This window comes from Pagrus major, chromosome 7, assembly GCF_040436345.1.
Source record: "Pagrus major chromosome 7, Pma_NU_1.0".
In the NCBI taxonomy this organism is placed as follows: domain Eukaryota; kingdom Metazoa; phylum Chordata; class Actinopteri; order Spariformes; family Sparidae; genus Pagrus; species Pagrus major.
Window position 1 is genome coordinate 13,320,936 of NC_133221.1, and position 19,736 is coordinate 13,340,671.

At 41.2% G+C, this 19,736-nt stretch overlaps 1 protein-coding gene across 1 annotated transcript in view; it reads left to right on the plus strand.

The window, feature by feature from the left end:
- LOC140999368 (sterile alpha motif domain-containing protein 10-like) overlaps window positions 1-19,736 on the plus strand; it is a 37,352-nt gene that overhangs the window by 14,840 nt on the left and 2,776 nt on the right. Inside the window, exons 4-5 of the mRNA XM_073469724.1 lie at window positions 4,721-4,889; window positions 13,240-13,380. Coding sequence (XP_073325825.1) covers window positions 4,721-4,889; window positions 13,240-13,380 — 310 coding nt within the window. The remainder of the gene's footprint in view (window positions 1-4,720; window positions 4,890-13,239; window positions 13,381-19,736) is intronic.

Below are 19,736 nucleotides of genomic sequence, written 5' to 3' on the forward strand. Positions count from 1 at the left end.
TGAAATGAGAAGAGAGGCGGAGAGGTGTGAAGAAGATATAAAGGATCATGTGTCAGGATCTGTCAGGGTCTCTGAGATACGGGGAGACAGATTGAAGATCTGACTCTGATGACAGCAGAGCAAGCGATAGATGGGTACAGTAGATGGAGAGATAGAAAGAGAGAGTTGTGAGGTGAGACAGCAGAGCACACAAAGAAGATAGAGGAGGAGTGTTTAGTATCCTGTGGAGAAATAAAGTGACAGCAAGAAAAGATGCAGAGAGGGGAAGGCAGGTGTGAGGTACGGTACATGATGTGCTGATTATAAAACATAGATTCACTCACTCACACACACACACACACACACATTCAGATTTCTTCTGCTAATTGGCGTGGCATCATTGATCAATCTCAAGCAGGGTGTGAATGTGCAGAGACAGATGAAGGCATAGGAAGAGAGGCGTTATTGGTCACAAAGAGTGAATTTTAAGGATTCCCCACGCTCCCCTGACTTTTGGCTAATCCCCGCCTCAGAAACACTGAGAGGCAGGGCGTGCACCCACACTCAAAAACACAGAGACAGAGAGCAACACAGGCACTTCTATAGACGAAAAGAAGCTCGGTGCACAGAAGTCAAGGCAGAAGAACGATCGAAGGGAAGAAACAAGAAAGGGAGGGAGGGAAAGTGTCAGGCAGGCAGAGGATAAAATTTATGAGGAGCAAAGAGGGAGCGGGGGGGTAAGAGACATGATAGAACAAAGTAAGCGGGGAAGGACAAATAAGCTGTTCGAGGATACAAACAGAATGATCAATAGAGAAGTGCAGAGAGGAAAGTCAGACTATGTGGAGTAGGAAGAGGATAAAGGATGTGAGGAAGCAAGAAGGCAGAGAAGTTGTTTCTTCAACACAGCAACTATAAGAGAGTTATAAGAGAAGATCATATCTTCATATACACAAAGATATAAAGCTATGAAGCTATAACCAGTTTGCATAATGAGCAGGAAACAGCTAGCCTGGTTATGGCCACAAGATACAAACTATTCCTCTTACCTGCACCTTTAAAGGTGCAAAATGTAAGAATTGGCCATGCGTTGAGTTCGTACTCCAAACAAATATGGGGCAGCGTATTACTAGAGTTACTGCTAACTGCTGCTAACACTTAGCTACTTAGCTCAGTTAGCCGTGCAGAGGGTGGTCTGAACTAGGAGCTCTGAGCAGTTTGAGAAAGGACGATATCTGATATAGATATCTGTACAACGCAATACAAAGACTTTTAAGACCTGACTCCAAAACTCGTATTTCGTCACATTCTTTCGACACCATAAGTTAATTTTTGAATGTTTTGACATTCTGATTCTAACATATAACACCTTTAAAGTGTAAAAAATCCAAGTCCTTCACAAAAAAAATCCACGTTCCAGCAGCATTACACATCTCAAACAAATCATCCACAGGCTTGTAGAGGCAACCGAGAGAGACGGGGAATGTCTCATTTTTCATATGTACGTAGCTACGAATTGTTACATAGGGCCCCTTTAAAGGTAATTTGATAAAAATGTATGTAAACATGAAAAAGACATACTCAAATATTTCCATTTTAAATCCCGGTTATATAAGCACCAGTTAAATATGCTTGACTTTAGGGGGACTTAACTTTCTTTCCCAGAGATTTTTGGTGCTGACTACAACATATCACTGCATATCCATTACCTTCCCCTCTTTCCCTTCATCCCCTCTGTCCTCCACCTCTCATTAGACTTCCGCTGCACATACAGCCTTCCCTTTGCCTCTGCCTCCCCTTCCCCGCAGCGCCATCTCCCCCTACCTCTCCTGTACTTAATAAATGAGGGAGCTCCTCCCGCTGGACAGAAGTAGGTCTCGGGAGGAGTGGGGGAGGTAGTAAAGAGTGAATGGGGACGGCAGAGAACTGGCCAGAGGAGATACAGTCTGATGGATGGCCGAAGAGCAGTGCGGGAGGAGAGAGGGAGGAAGAGGAGAGAAGGAGGGATGATGGGAAGCTATCGTTCCATTTCCCCTTCTGTCTGGCTTCTTGACGGCGAAGGCCATTATTCACTCAAAGAGTACCCCACTCCCCTGCACACTGTCTTCTCTTTCTTTTCGTCATTCTTTGTCTGTCTTTGTAGTTCATTCAGTTTCTCGTGACATACACTGCACGGTTAAATAACTGTCAAATAATATGTGTCATGAAATATGCAAAGATCTGTATCTATTTCCCAGAATTGTTATGGCTACTAAATTATGCCTCAGTGGATCTAAAGCACTTTATTTTATTGCTCCTGTGGTGATGCAATGCCATGTAGCTCAGTCACTATTTAAGATAACGTATTGCAGATGGTTGCATCAACACTATTTTAAAATGTGTTTTATTAAACATGTATGTCCCTGGATTATTATGAATCTTGACACTTTTATATATATAGCCTAATGTTTCTTTTTCAATTGTGCAAACTAATAAACAAAGTAGAAAGAGAGTGTTTTGAAAGTAGTTGAAGAGGCCTGTTTATTTGTATTTTGGAAAATATGCTTATGTCTGTATAGGGTAAACGTGAGTGTACAGCTATCAGCCAGTTAGCCTAGCGTAGCATAAAGACTGGAAACAATAGGAAACAGCAAGCTTGGCTCTGTCTACAAGAAGCCAGTCAAGCTCTTTCCCTGTTTCCACCATTATAATTACTCTACAGATATGAGAGTGGTGACCATCTCCTCAGGCGTATTTCCCAGAATGTTGCTTTAATAACCAATATGTGAAAGTGAGATGGCCTTTAGCTCATTTGCTCTCGTATTGTAAACACCAAATTACCAAACACCTTTCTGTTTGGTGATGAGAGTGCAAACAGCAGGTTTGCCCGTTGCCTTTGACTTGGTTTGCACAAAGATCTATTTGTCTTCATAAATTTATCACCCTTAATGATTGCCCAGGCCTTCGCAGCCTCCACTCACTCTAATATTTGTTCAACTATGCCAATATGAGGCCTGAAGAGACGATAGGGACTAAATCAGCAGGACTGTAGCCTCATTGTGGGAACACGTTATGGCTATCCAAAGATGAGGGAGCATTTTGATCCTCTCTTGTCCACACTCGCTCCCAACTCAATCACAATTAATGATGGGGGCCGGCAGTAAATTTGGGTTATTAAAATGGCTTCGGTGCTCCATTGAGTCGAGTTAGAAGCATGTGTGCAATTAGGAAACGAACAAAGACACTGGAGCGGAGCGATGGAGTTGTTTTCAATTAAGGCCTACAAAGCAGAACGCACTTAGCCGGTGGATCAGCCAGAACTTGATAGGGCTGATTGGTTTAAATTGACAGGAGTAGATCTCGTTACAGCATCAGGCAAAGATGTAAACAGTTATAAACCTGTGTCTGTCACATATTGACATGTGAAGGTGTTCTGGGAGCCTGTCTCTGTGCCATTAACAGGAAGCAGCAGGGAGAACGTTGGACATTAAGCTACAAGAGTGTGTGCAAGTTGCATTTGTGTGTATGACATTTCAGCATACATAATCGCATTAAATGCAGTCAGTTATGGAGTGGAACGTCTGGCAGCAGTTCTGTGTTTTTCTGTTGAAAATCAGCCAAAGCCTTTGTTGTTGGAGTTGGCTCAGTCAGAGCATGAATGAATGGATTAGATATGAGAGTACGTCCCACAAGAGAGAGAGAGGGCTGAGGGGACAAGGAGTGGTTGTGTTCTCAGCCCATATGAACTGTTTGTGACTCTATTAATGTCCGTATTAATTCCCCGCACATGGCCGTGACACAAAGAAAAGCCAAGCTGCTGTCTGACGACGGTCGGGGTCAGAGGGATGTGTAAGAAATTAACTATAAGAGAAATGAAGATGTGCGCTCACATAGTTGAAAGATACAGATGACAGAATCATACAAATGCCGTGCTGACTGACTGCATAATGAAGGTACTGCTGTCAGGAGAAATTACCTCTGGAAGGAGACCAAACCAGCCACAATACTACACCGACACAATATGGAATGTAATTACCACATCGGGGTATGTTGTTGACAGAGGGGTGGGGTGCCACATGTGTGGGAGAATGTGGTGAAATAGCAGCTTTACATTTGCCTCTCTAAATTAGGGTTTAAAGGTGAAAAAAACTGTCTGCTCCCGTTTAATCAAAGAACAGCATCTGTTTGCCCTCCCGTGCCTACGAGCTTTTAAACCGTATGTTCGCTGTTAATTTGGGTAACATTTGAGCTCATTATGCGAGTTCCATTTGTTTTACACGAGGGGAGACTATAACCTTTTGCAAAGATTTTAAGCAGTTAAAGGTAAGGTGCACTTTCTCGCACAGCCTCACGCTTCAGGCAACACACGATACTGTACAGACCCATAATAAGCTGTCTTCCATTACATGACTTTATTTGCACTCTGCACATTTTCTGCGTGCGATTCACCACACTACCAGGAGGGATTTTGTTGCGAGCTGTAGCATTAGCACACATCATCCCAGCTAATTTCAAATTAATGAGAAAATCCAGCATGTTGTGTATTTAAGTAAGCTACTGTAGAGCAATTACAGTGTGATTATCTGAAAAAAGGCAATAAAAAAAGCGATGTTCCAACTTGCATTGTATAATACCTCAGGGAATTAAAACACAAATATACACACACACACACACACACACTGGCTCTCTTCTTGCTAATACTGCACCTACACACAGTGCTTCCATAAAGTTAATATAAAGTTGCTTCTTGTGTGTTTTTCAGTTGCGTCCGGGCGAAGCCTTCACTGTGTATCACACCAGTCCGACTCTGTCCAGTCTGTCCAAACCTGTGGTGCTGTGGACTCAGCAGGACGTTTGCAAGTGGCTTAAGAAACACTGTCCTCACAACTACCTGACCTATGTAGAGGCCTTCTCCCATCACGCCATCACAGGTACCGTACACAGCACATCAAGTTGCATGCACACTATGGCTGCATTAGTCAATCGAAATGATAATCGATTCATCATTTTTCAACCAGGTCTTTTGGTCTTTGTCTTTGGGTTTTGGACTGTTGGTTGGAAAGAAACAAGGAATTTGGAGATGTCACTTAAGAAAATAATCAGCACATAAATCAATAATGAAAATAAAGTAATATAAGTAAAATAATTAGTTTTAGCCCTAAAGTACCAGCCAAGTTGCCAGAATAAAATGTTGGGCGTTAACATTTCTGCAAACCACTGATAAGTTTACATTTGTACATGTCATCTGTACCATAGTGACATTTTGTAAAATATTATTGCATGTTTATGTCTTGACATCCATTTTTCGAGGGGGAGGGGATCAGAGCCACCGATAGTCTTGCTCATGCACAGAACAAGATGATCTCCTCAGGCCCCTCCAGCAGAATATTTTAAGGGCTAGAGAGCCCTTTTGGGCCCTCCAGTGACCCCTGAGACAACTGGCCTGGTGTTCAGTGTTCCCCCGCTGTCTGTGGCAAGAAGGCTTTTTTTAAGTTTTGTTTTTGGCAATGGGGGGACGACACACGCAGCAAAGGTACAAGCACCATGGCACCCCACAAGGCAAGAAGGTTGTCAATTTTGATGAGAGGTAACGACACCACTGCATATTTGTGCTGCATGTGTGTATTTAACAAGATCTCGGGAAATCTCCTGCTGTGTCTGTGGCGACTAAAGCAGGTATATTTTTAGGCAAAAGTGATCATTTCCTGACCTAATTTGCCTAAACCTAACCAGACCATAAGCACAGTATTGTCACACAAAATATTGAAAACTGAACCCAAAGAAACATAAAGTTGCAGTGTAAATTGTTGCAAATTGTCAACTTTCCAGAAACTTGACGGTGACATGCAGGCCCGTTCATTGACCTCTGCTCCTTTTAATAAGCACAGCAGCGATGCTCCTATAGACTAAGACATTGCAAACCAATACCATAAAAGGCTTACCGAGTGTCACACGAGTTTTATTTTTAGGTTCGTGGTTCCACAGCTTAGCTTTTTCAACTGGAAACAGGTTTACACCCAAATCTCTCCAAAGGAGATTTAAAAGGCATTCATGTGAGGTAACGAAAGGAGTGCAGCCTATTTTGGGAGAAGAAAGGGAAAGCTGCGGAAAAAATGGAAATTGTGGGTTATCGTGTTTCGAGTTCAAACAACACCCCCACCCACGTACACACACGTTTGTTCGTCGCAAGCCCACCCAAATGCATGCAAGAGCGCATAAACCACGACACCCATGAGCAGGTGCATATAAATGTACTCACAGACACAAATACACATTTATTCACACACCTCCCCAGCCTTGACAGACCAGACGGTAGAACAGTTTCTTCTTTCTCTCAGAGAACAGATTGCTGCTTTGTGCCGTGGGGTCAGCCACCACTCACTTACATTAGCATGCACTCAAACACACACAGGCGCACACAGACACATACATACACACGCACTGGTTTCAGGGTTAACAAAGCAGCCGCCGTCACAGATACAGCGGCTCTGATCTGATCATTCTTATTTATGTATTCTCAAACAGAGAGAAGGAGACAGAGCTCGGCTTGGATATAATTATCCTTGTGTATTCACTTGCTGATGTCCAGCTGGATTCCATTTCGCCTCGGTTTTTTAGCTCCTGTGTTTTCTTGTGCAAATGTTGGGCGAATATGTCTTTTTTGTTGTGGATGCATATGGAGAGTATCAGAGAATCACATCACTAAAAATGTTCCACAACACAAGTCTGCTGTGTTTTTCATACCGGAAAGATGCAGAATCTCGCCAACGGTGGAGAAATGGATTCTGTGTCTATATCATCTTAGTTCAGTGACCCAACGGTAATTGCGTTTCTCAGTGGCGGCATCATTTCAGTGGAACAAGATGCCTGAGGAGACCAGTGCAGCTTATTCAGGGTTTCTTGCTTTTACATAAAATACACACTATCGTCTTTTGTCCTTTTGTATCCATTTTATCACGACTGTTGTTATTGTTGTGTCTGGTTTTATTCCAAAAGTTGTTAGTAATAGTAGATAAAATGTAGATGATTCAGGTCGGCTCAGGTTAGAAGCAAGATTTAGACTGTCAGACTGTGTGAAATGTGATAAGAATTCTTTTCCATCACCAAGTTTGTGATGAATAAAGTCTCCTTTATTACAACTGTGATTTCTCCTCCTTTTAGTAGTATATCATAGGTGTAGTCAGGAGATTTGTTAATTTTTAACAGGGGGACCCCCCGGCTAGAGAACATTAAGATCCAAGATGAAACTGACAGAACAGCAGGATGATAAAAATGTCCAGTTATTTCCTCCAGAACATCATAATTTCTAACTTGGATCATGATTCAATGCCATACAAAATATTTTATTTCCTGTTCCCTCAGTCAGATTTGAGTCTAGCAGTGGCCATCACAATGCCACTTTTAATAATCACCATGGTCTTATATATGACCTCAGCTGATTTTTGGGAAGAGTTGACATGTAAGAGTCCATTGTTGATTAAAAGTACTGTTTTCGCTGTCTCGTCTCTCATCTGTGTGTCTGACTCGAATCAAAATGCTGAACAGGATACACAGATTTGAGTGGCTTAGTCGCATCAATCAGAGTGATTTACAACGCATGCAATTGGTCTCTGAGTTTCCTGGGCTGCTAGCGCTGTAAAAGCTGTGCCAGTTAAAATAGAAAGGCTCTGTCAAAATGTAATAATTATCTGTAATTTATCAGTCATTGGTCCGGATAGGATGACGTCTTTGTCAGCAGTCTGAGTGACTTTGGGGGCGATGGAGAGGGATGGTAGGTTAGTTATTTTACATTTTGAATGTAGGACTTTTATTCTTAAAGGTATATTGTCACAATTTGGGAGTCAAAGTGATCCTATGTAACTTCTGCTCAACAAAGTTGCCAGAGGTTAACTTTACAGGATAATATTTCCCAGCACTAATAATAACTTAAATGTAACCAACATATAAGTTTGCTAGCATTAGCATTAGCCATTATAAGCTAGACATTCTTCTAGACCAATTAAAGGCTAACTCCAATTCCAATTTTACACATTAAAGTGTGTTTGCAGGTCATGGGGGGTACAAATGCATATGTGAAAAAAGAAGCTGCATGTAACCTGATAAAGTGCCTTCAGTGAAGTCACTTAGTGGCTCAGCTGCATTGTGGGTAACTTAGGCAGCAGGTTTTGAAAAGCGTCCGCTGGTCTAACGTTGCACTTGTATAACATTGTTGGACTCAGTATGGACAGTTTAAAAACAAAACATCAAAATCAATACAGCAGAACCTGAGAGAGATATCACCTTTTTTTATTCCACTCATTCTTCTTCCTTTTCGAAACCTGGCAGCTACATTACCCATAATGCAAATTAGCTGCTGATTGACATCACATCACATACAAACAGCTTTCTCTGGAGCCACAAAAGACTTTTTTCACATATGCAGTAGTACTCTCCAAGACCTTTTAACATACTTTTTAATGTGTAAAATTAGTGGAGTATATGTATTAAAAGAGCAAAAGTGTGCTTCACTGCTCATGAGAGCAACTTTTTAATTGCGAAAAAGAACAAATGTCCTATTCCATCATCTATTCCGAAGTCGGATTATGCTCCAGTGCTGGCAGATTGTTGAAGCTACACGCCTCACAGTGAAAATGGATGCATAGTGTGTTTGTGATTTAGTGACAGAAGCCTGGTTTTCAACTAGTGTCAGTAAAGGGATCTTTAACTAGATGAGTTCTCAGAAAAATGGTCATGCCAGGTGTTTTTCTTCTTTTCTAGATGCATTACTTTTTTGCTGCTGTTGTCTACGTTCTGTTCACACTGTGATAAGAAATTGCCAGCATGCTGTAGGTCAGCAGGTTCGAAGACTTCAGCTGTCAGACAGTCGATAAACTGTCACCTGCTGTCCTCGGCTCATGTGCAGATACTTTCTCATGGCTGCAAGCTTTATAGAATGCATTTACAGACTAAGATGTGAGACCTCCAGATGGGCTCTTGATTGCATTCCAGCTGCTGATGCATGGATTGTAATTATCCTTTTTTTTCCTTTATCAAGTTAATATATCGATGCAGGTCACAACTGTATAGCGGCTGTGAATTACAGATGAGACAGATAGGATGGAGGCATACAGAGAACATACAGCATAGAACATATACTGAAGGTGAAGTAAAGTTAATATATGTGGCTGCAGGGTGACATACTTACCTTATTGTTACTGTATAAACAACCAGTGTAATACAGTTTGCCTCCAGGGGCAGCCTGGACTGGACTGGTCTGCTATCAAAGGTTTAATCTAAAGGTTGTTCTTTCATAAGGAAATCTTTAGCTTCGTCCCACCTGGATAGCTTTTCAGACAGTCTTAAGTGTCATTACTGTCCTAGTCAGGGTGGAACTGCTTCCCATTTGCCCACAGACATTGTTAATAAGCAATTTATTTTGAAGCCAAATTGAGAAAAGCGAACAGCTTTTGTTTTTGTGTCTCTTTTCTCCCTTTGACAGCACTACTTTCCCTATCTGCAGGCAATTATTAGGAGCTGTATTAAGTCTGTCTGAGGGGAATTGATTTGAGCTCCATTCATCTGCTTTGTCTCATTTGTACACATGCAAACACACATACACACATGCACACCCAGACCAAGGACAGTGGTTTTTCTAGGACATACTGGTACTGCAGTTGTGAAGCACACACAAGGGGGCTGTAGGGGAGATGGAGTGAAGAGGTTGATGAGTGTGTACGTGGCGAAGTGTGTGTAAAAAGATTACTGAAACTGAGCGCAAAATAAATGGAAAATTATGGTTGTTGTATTCCCCAAGACGGTTGTGCTCACATCAAATGGGTTGTTCCACTCCGTGTGCTAGAAACAGAGAGCACCTGGACTCTAAGGGAAAGTAAATAATGTGCCTTTAAACCACATGTACACACACATACACATATCCATTAAACCATGATGAAAGCTTACGGGTTTGTCATGGTTTTGTCTCCCAGGGAGTGGAGACGTGCCCACAGTAGAGGTAGCTATTGTCTGTATTGTACCAGCCCATCTGGTTGCAAGACAAGGGCTGGCTGACAGTTCTGTTCTCATTTGGCTTGCTATAGCTCGAGTGAGAGCTATATATCATATCTCAAAGACTAAACATATCTCAAAGAGTTGGGTTGAGAAACAAAAATCATAATTATAACTGCTTCCTGATAAAACGTTCAGCAGTCCGTCTGCTGCCTACAAAGAATCAATCACTTTACTTAACAAAAGCTTTGTTAACAAAAGTTTCCTCATCGTTGTGTCCCGAGACGAAATAAACTGGTCTTCATAACCAAAACTTGACTTCTTCAGTTGCTCCTCCTGAGATTGAGATTCAATACTGAATTTCTTATTACATTCAATGTTTTTTTTTTCAAGCTGAAATCCTACTTCAGTTTACCTCCAGAAGTATATGCATAAACTGCGATATGAACAGCAACATAAAAGAAGAAAACGGAAGAAGAGACGGAGCTGCAGTTTGTTTTGTAAGAGTGCAATGGTCAGCAGATGAGTCATACATTTGAAAACATGGAAAGCAGTTTAAACTGATGTGGGGAAAAAAAAGGTTCCTGCAGTGGAATATGAAAGTGTTAAAGGGCCATTATACATCGGCAGAAGTTGCTTGTCAGATGGTCAAAGAGCTTCAGAAACCCCCTCCACCTACATCTTAATGATATTTGAATTAGGGGCATGTGTACCAACAATTTCTCCAATTTTCTGTAAACCAGCAATCTGACTTTTTCACCCACTTCACACAGCGATTGCTGGCAGGGTTTGAACCGTAAGCCTTCTGTTTTTAATTCTTTACACAATTATTTATGTCAATTTCTATTTGTACAATTACAGTACATGCTATCTGAAAATGCGTGTTGTTATCCAGTTTAAACCGATCCAGGACACCAGACTAAATTTTAGACCGGTTGCATTTACGTGCACCCAACAGAAGATTTTAATTTAATTTCTTAACACATTATGAAAATGATTGCAACAGGAATAAAGGTGCAAAAACATGTTTCTCTTCATTTAAATCACAGCACACGCAAGAAATGCCAATAAGCTCAATTGTTTTAAGAAATAAACAGCTTAAATTCAGGCGCACCAGTGTGACCAGTGACAATGTGACACACACTCACACTTTATTACTCTAAATGGGCATTAGCATAATACTGTGTTAAAGAAGAAACTAGTGATTTAAACCATAAACTCATTAGGAAACTGTATACTGAGGGGGAAAATCAATTGAGAAGTTGGATCATTTTCTCATAAGCTTAAATACAATCAGACTTCTTTTTGCAACCAATGCCCCCCGCTGGCCATTTTTTTAGACTCAGGAGCTCTGTCCATATTTTATAGTCGGTCGTTATCTCCAAATTTGAACCACTATGGCGTCTTGTGTCTCTCTGTGACACCCAGCTTTTCACCCCACCTCTGTGTGTGGCTGTTCAGCACAACTATAAACACTCATTGTGTTAGTATCAGTTTTAGGGGACGTGGGCAAAGAACTGATGCAGTGCTATCACTTTACATTTTACCAGTTCTGCTAAGGTAATGATGTTGGGAATACTATGGCTTGGGGCATGTTACATTAGTTTTTACAGATGGTTTTAGAGGCACTTAGCTCAGGCCTGGGTCCACTGAGGATCACAACAGACCTGCCTCTGTCCCACCATTACACGCAGATCTGTTCTCTGCCCTACAGCATTTAATGAAATGTGACTTTTGACTCTTTATGAAGGGTATTTATATTTCATGGGTTCAGAAAAACGACAAAGGAGTCTAATTATCCTTTCATTTACTAATTGTCTCTTCTCTTTGTGTTAATTTCTGGCCTTCTTCTCTTCTCTTGAACTCTGAAAGACATGCTTATTAGCTGCTGTGCCTAAATAAAGGCAGAACAAACATGCTTTAATGATTGTGTCCCATTAGCTAGATGAGAGAGAAAGCCTGAGAGAGACACTGTTTATTATCTGTCTGAAGTATGCACATACTATACATGCATGCATATATAACTTTTCCTCTGCAGTGCATTCATTATGTGCAGGTACTGTACAGAAACAGAGGGAAAGACAGAGATACAGAGGTTGTACTGATGTCTGCTGGAAGGAAATGGGAATGAATGGAATGAAATGGAGAGTGAGCTGCATGAGTAATGAGTCTAATTATGATTTGGGCTGCTGCAGGTATGATGGATTCCTCTTCTGTCTGTAGCGGTGAAGGACATAGCTCCCTCACCTTTAGTAACTATCGTGTGTGTGTGAGAGAGAGAGACTGTATTACCACATGTGCATGTTCAATTTTTTCATATTTCCTTTGTGTTTGTGTAAGTGCAACTTGGTTGTAAAAGCTGTTTACTGTGGGTAATGGTATGTTAAATGTGTGTCCCCCCCGGGGTCAACTGCCAAACTCTGTAGTAAAACTCAGCCAGCCTGAGCCACTGAGCCATCCTCCCCATGCCAGCCCCTTTACTGTTAACGACTGGAAGGCTGCTGTACTAAACAGGAAATGAACACCTTACTCTTGGAAATAATACGCCGACTGTACAATATAAATGCACCTTGCCTATGTGCACGGAAAATGTCATATATACAGTTGCAAACACATTCTCAGCACATGCAATGGATTAGTTAAAGTCTTATATCACCGTGAAAGGCATGTCTGTGAAGTATGGGAGATATAATATGGCAGATATTGATTGACGTCTGCAGTAGCCAAAATTGCTAAATGTGTGTTATGCATGCTACTGTGCCAAGTCAGTGTACAGGACCGCGAACTAGCTAACGATAGCAACCTTTAGGAGCAGTTTGAGCAACAAACCTACCGGTATAAGTCAAAACTGCATAAACCACCTCTGTAACTGGCCTCCATTATTCTCAGATGCGGCGTATGGCCCTGGTTCAGAGGTGTTCATCAAAAAATACTTAAACATCAATTTTGACTACATAGAAACTTTAAATGTAGAATCAGTTTTAAGAGGGGGTGTCTGGTGAAAAAGAATATTTTCAAATAACACCAGGGAGTTAAATCTATCTTCAGTGTAACTCTATCTGTAGTCTAGGGGAATTTGATCCTACATCCAGTGTGGAGAGCTAATCAAAGTGAGTCTGTTTACTGCTGTTTCACACCGGGCTGTTCATGAATAAAATTAGCAATCATCTGGTTCACTGAAATGACAAAATGAAACTGAACGAAATTGATCAGCCCCTATTGGTACTAATAATTGCGTGGAAAGATGTTCTCAATTAGCGGAAAACTTGATCCATGTACCCCTCCTCCACCTGACAGGACGGGCGTTGCTGCGTCTGAACGGGGAGAAGCTGGAGAGGATGGGAATCGTCCAGGAGACGCTGAGGCAGGAGGTCCTCCAACAAGTCCTCCAGCTGCAGGTCAGAGAAGAGGTCCGCAACTTGCAGCTCCTTAGTAGAAGTAAGTAATAACATGGTGTGTGTGTGTGTGTGTGTGTGTGTGTGTGTGTGTGTGTGTGTGAGCAACCATGTTTCTGTGTGTTTCTGTGAGTAATTGTGTTTTTGTGAGAAAAGGGGGAAGATAAAGAAAGTGACAAACAGGAGAGCAGTCTGGTTTGGTTAAATTGGAAGGAGGCAGTCTGAGACCACGCATGCCTGCTGGGACAAACATGGAGTTGGACATCAAATTGTTTGTGGCTGTGTGCGATTTTATTGATGGCAGCTCTTGATTTGCTGCCCTGCCTCTGAATGATGACTTCGGTAAACACTTTTATTATCTACCTATCAATAAACTGGCTCAGTCAATCACTGCTGACCTGGTTTCAGAGGTTTGATGGAGCTTGCTTCTTGCAAGCCTGTTGTGGCTGTTGTAGAGGTTGTTGTAGGTGGTTGTTTTCTGTGTTCATTGATTGCTACGAGTCATCAAAGTGAAATGTCCACACAATTACCTTTCCCTAGAATTGAAATTGAAATGTTCTTCAGTTTCGCAACAAAATGTTCTCTGTGAATAAATACTACATAAAGTAGGGTCAAAAACCACTAGTCAAAATGCTTCTTTATTGAAGTTACAAATGATAATATAAGCTGAACAGTTTGAGGGAAAAGTTGAATCTTGTAAAAATGTTCATGAATTTCAGAATATCTTAGTATGTAGGAGTTTTGGCTGAAAACATTTTTTTAAAATTTACTAAAATCAACAAAAAGATGCGAGTTGTGTTGTTGAGATGTCTACTGAAGTAAGCATGCTAACCAGCTAACCCTGGTCCTTCCCGGTCCAAAGCTCCTTCACTAGCAGTGTAAACACCAACACTTCCCTGGTTATCTCACCTTCCAGTCCGGACGGAGATAACTGGCTAACAGCAGCTACCATTAGCAGCAGTGAGCTGTAACTCAGCAATATGCTGTTCCCTAGTTGTTTTGAGTATGTTTCTGAGAAAGCAAAGCATTTTGGGACATCACATGAAGCTTTGAATAAAATAATGCTGGGATAACATGAAAAAAAATCCTTTTTTTTGGAACTCTTCAATGTTTATACACCCTAATAAAGGCATATTTAAGGTTTCGATAGATTAAATGTTTGTTTCTTTTTTCATGATTTCGTATTCAGAACAAAATGCACTGAGCACCTTTCAGCTATTTCACTCCTTTGTTTTCCTTTGGGCACCACAGTCTTCAAGATCATGACCTACATTCAGCTGCAGCAGAATCCTGGCTGAGCTCATGTCACCAGTGAGAGGGGATCTGCAGCACTTAAGGGAAATTGCAGCATGCTTGTTGCTTCAGTTGTCCCCATTGTGCTGCCTAGTAATTCAGTTCTCAAACAAGGAGGGAAAAGCGTCTGGAGGTTTTACTGTTCTCTTCTTATTCATGTCGCAGCCTGAAGAGCACAACCATTTCTGCAAGAAAAGGGAAAAGAAACCACATAACCATTTTCTCTAAATGGTCCACTCTCCTGTGACATAAGTGGGTCAGACCAAAAAAGAATATTTTGTTAGTTCAGGCAGAGCAATGGACTTGTGCCATCAAATGATCATTAAGAGCTGGTGGTGTGAGGGCTCTTACAATCAGCCGCTACACTCAAACAACTGAATGAAGTGGTCTTTGCAATCCAACAAGCTCACACTCTCACTCTCTGATCATTCATGCAAGAGAGTTTTCTCCGACGTAAGTGCCTGACAGAAATTATATAAATAACTCTGGGTTTGATGCCCATTATAATATTTCTTTGGCCTCAACTTTAGGACCTGAAAGTGTTTTTGTAGACACAACATCAACTGCATATCTGAGCCACAAATTTGGTGAGAGTACCACAATCCCACTGTGATATGAAAAGTGTGTGAGAGAGGGAGACATATAAATGTAAGTGAAATAAAAGATAGAGATTGCAAATGCGGGATCCATCAATAAGGCTTAAAAATGGGCTCCCGACTGTAAGATGGCATTTGAAAATTTAATAATCTGAAGTCACTGAATAGCTCAGTAAAATAGTTTTAAACAGAGCATTTTCAAAAGCTACACAGGAAAATAAACTTTAAGCACCGAAAAACCAAACAACCCTCTTTGAGATAGTGTTGATAGAAACAGATCAGCACTGCGAAGCAACAGGTGAACTGAATATCTTTTGAATATCGCTTGATCTGACTTTTGAGATTATCTTTTGACATTTGGCAAGAGAGTGACAGGAAACATAACAGGATGAAATGGGGATGCTATGCGACAAAGGGACCTGATCAGAGTCAAACCAGGGATGTCACAGCTGCTTTAACCAGTGGATGACCAGGATACTCAAACTTTTACGACATACATGCCAACCAAGCATGTTGAATTGAATTAAACTGGATTAAATTGGAAGATGGAATGCAATTTACTGGTAAGGAGACATAATTTAATTGCTGTTGGACACTTCTATTAATAGAGCAATGCTAATGCAATTTGCCAGTTCACCAGGCTCTGACTTTAAGCTATAAGGGCAAGCTAATTTGGTGGCCTCATAAAACACCTGAGGCTCACAGGGGTGGAGGGTATTCAGAGGTGATAAAAGCAGAACAGGGTGGTAAGCATCTGGAGTGATAATGGGGCTTGCTTCAGTGCTGAAAATTAAATGAGAAGTGTGATGAGGTGGTGTTAAGGTGGTAGATGAGGGCAGAGGTGATGAAGGTCTGAGTGTGGACTGGAGCATTAAAAAAACTGTTTAGCATTAAATGTCAGTCCTGACACTTCAGTTCAGTTCAAAGTTCATGCAGTCTCACCCAAGTGTCTGCATCTCAGTATATTCTTTCAGACACAGACCTCGACGTGAATGAGGTCGCAAAAAAGTTCAGTCTATTGGCATGAAATTTCTCTTAACAAGTGAAATATCTTGACAACTACTGGATAGATTGCCATGAACTTGGGACAGACATTCATGGTCCCCAGAGGGTGAACCCTCCTGACTTTGATGATCCTCTAACATTTCCTGTAGTGCCACCTCCAGGTTGACATTTTTGTTTTTTAGTGAAATGTCTCAACAACTGTTGGATGGATTACCATTAAATTTGGTAGATATACATGATGCCCTGAGAGGGGAACCCTAACAACTTTGATGATCCACTGACTTTTCTTTTAGTGCCACCAGCAGGTCAAATGATCACATATGTATGTTGGGAAATATGTTAACATGTACTTGATGGATTGCCACGTAAATTTTGTACAGACATTCATGGTCCCCAGAGGATGAAGCCCATTGACTCTTATTGTCCTCTAACTTTTACTCTAGTGCCACCATGAGGTTGGCATTTTTGTTTTTTAATGAAATGTCTCAACAGCTGTTGGATGGCTTCCATTACAATTTGGTAGATATGCATGGTGCCCAGAAGATGAACCCTAACGACTTTTCACTACATGATTTTAAATGTAGTGAAATATGGTAACATGTACGTGATGGATTGCCACGTACATTTTTTTACAGACATTCATGGTCAACAGAGGATTAAGCCCATTGACTTTGATGATCTTCCAACTTTTCCTCTTGTGCAACCATGAGGTTGGCTGAATGAAATATCTCAACAGCTATTGGATGGATTACCATGAAATTGAAAACACATGTTCAGGATCCCCACAGAATGATTTATGAGTGGTCTTTCGCTGAAATTCACATCAGCCCCAGTAGTTATTGTGTTTAGTGCTAATTAGAAAATGTTAGTATGCTAACACGCTTAACTGAGATTGTGAGCATACCTCCAAAATATCAGCATGTTGACATTGTCCTTGTTAGCATGTTCAGGATGTTCACATTTGGCTAAAAACACCGGTGTGCCTGAGTGCAGCCTCACAGAGACTCCTGCACTCCTCTACTTCCACGGAGAGAAGGTGCTGATTTTATGACGAGCAAATTGTAGGTGATACTGTATGCGTGGAGAAGCATAGTGATGGTGGAAAGGACAGATGAGAGCTAGAGGTGAGAAAGAAAGAGCCGAAGAGTGGCTAATGCACCTGCAGGATTTGCTGTCAAGCTCATGTTTAAGAAGCAGTGCACAGGCTGTTGGTTCATGCTGTACTCCACTCAACCCTAACACACCCGTCCAGCTATTCTCCCAGAGTGACTCTACAAATACATTTACAATTCTGGTGTGATTTAGTAAAGCCGTGTGTCATACCGCCTTGTCAGGTCTGATCTAGCTGCAATAGATTTACCAAAAATTAAATATTGATCTCACAATAACTGTTGAAAAGAGGATGAAAATTCGAATAAGGCTGAATGTGATGGGAGTTTGTCTGTGAACAGAGCCATGACAGCACAGTATAACACGACCCTAACAAGACCCTCATATTATTCACACCAGCAGCTTTGTAAAATGTTTCCATAAGTGATTTCTAAAACCTTTACAAGCAATAACAGCCCTCTCTGTGTCTCTCTTTTGTAAAAAAGTAAAACATTTGAGACAAAATTAAAAGGGCAAATGATAGAAAAGAGTGCAGAAGCACCTGAAGGATAAGATTTAAAAAGGGATAGAGCAGAAAAGGAAGAATAGCAAGCAATAAAAAAACGAGGGCACGGATTGAAGGTGAGATGTTTAAAGGATAGAGAAAAATACAGAGGATGAAATCAACAGATCACAGAGATAAAGAAATGAGGCGGGCGAGGAGGTTAATGAAGGAACATGGATAGCGAAAGAAAGCTTCTGATAGGTCTGATAGCTCCTTTATTCCCTGGCTGTGGGGCCCTACTTTCTGCTTCATGCTAATCTGTCTGAAGCAGGCTCACTTGCTCAAAGCACTGTAATAGCATTTCACACTCAACATGGAATCACATTACTTCTGTTGCAAATTATTGTTGAAAATGTTGTTCTCCACACAATACCCGAGGAAAAAATGAGTTCAAAATAGGACGTGTCTGTGACTAAAAGAGATAGATATTTTTTGGTTTCATAGAAAATGTGGAAAGTTGTTTATGCAGCTCATCTCTGTGTTTTACCGACAATTTGATTAGTAAATGGAATGATTCTTGGGAAAGGATTTAACAACGGAATTAAATTTGTATCAAAGGGCAGTCCACAGATTTTACACATAAAGGTCAGCTTACTCATCACGTCCAGGACTACGCAGGCCTCAGAAAAAAATAGAGTGGCCACGCTGTGTGATGCCCCGTGAACATACATTACCTCCGTGTGGTGTTTCATGTGCAAGCTACTCATCAGACATGGAAGAAATGCAGAGACACTCCTTACAAGTACTTCAACAGGTCATTGTCACTACAGAAATGAAAATAAGTACATACAAGAGACCTGCTTGAGATGGGATCACACCAGCCACAATGCCCGTCAGGCTGTTCCAACCCATGAGTATCACGTTATTACGTGAGTACTCAGTGCTGATGTGTTGGATCACACTTATGTTCAAACTTCATTTTGATCTCAACTTCACGCCTGTAAAGTTTTATGACTGCATCAACACAAATGTAGGCCAAGGGCGCAAAATGTGGGGAGGGCGAACCCTATACTTCCAGCCTTGCTCAGACCGTGCCCAACTTCAAACTCAGGCTTCATACTGATCTCAGCCACACACCTGTGAAGTCTGTAACTGCGTCTTGCACGGTTGTGATGCTATCACGCTGACAAAAATCTGTCCGCTGACAGGCAAATAAACACCTGCCAGAGCACTCAAAACGACTTTTGTGTCAGTCCCCGCTGCAATAAGTATCTCCAGGACCACACTTGACACTGCCATAATGACACACAGACTCACAAGGCGTAAACATTACCTGCCGACGCTGTTGAGGCTAGTGACAAGTACACCTCGCAAGTATAATTGATGTGTGCTATGAACCCTATAAGTATAATATATTAGATAATATTGGAAGCTTTCTAAAGTCAGACAAAATAACCCAGATGATGTTGTTAGGATTTTCTTGAATTAGTCTTAAAATATTTGACATAGTTGACACAAACTGTAAGGTGCAGAGATGGAAACATGCTTTTGAGTTGCGTTATGGAAATTGTAGGATGCAGCATTTTTGGAGCTTGGCCCGTAGTAAGGACTAAAAGTCAGGATATCTCGGTCTCTGCTGCGCCAACTTTCATTATCCATTGTATCAGCTCACTCACAAGTCCCTCTTTATGGAAGCGTAATACTAATTCTGGGTTGCTCTTTTTAAGTTGAATTTAAATGTGTTTTGTTCTCTGTAACAGTCGACAAGTAACACTTTTTTCCCCTTCCTTAATGAACAAAGACATCAGTATATTTTATCAGAGCTGCCAGATAGTTCTCACTGACTTCTTAATAAGCACCACAGAATACATGAAGGGAACCATGATTTTATGAACGTGATCATTTAAACAA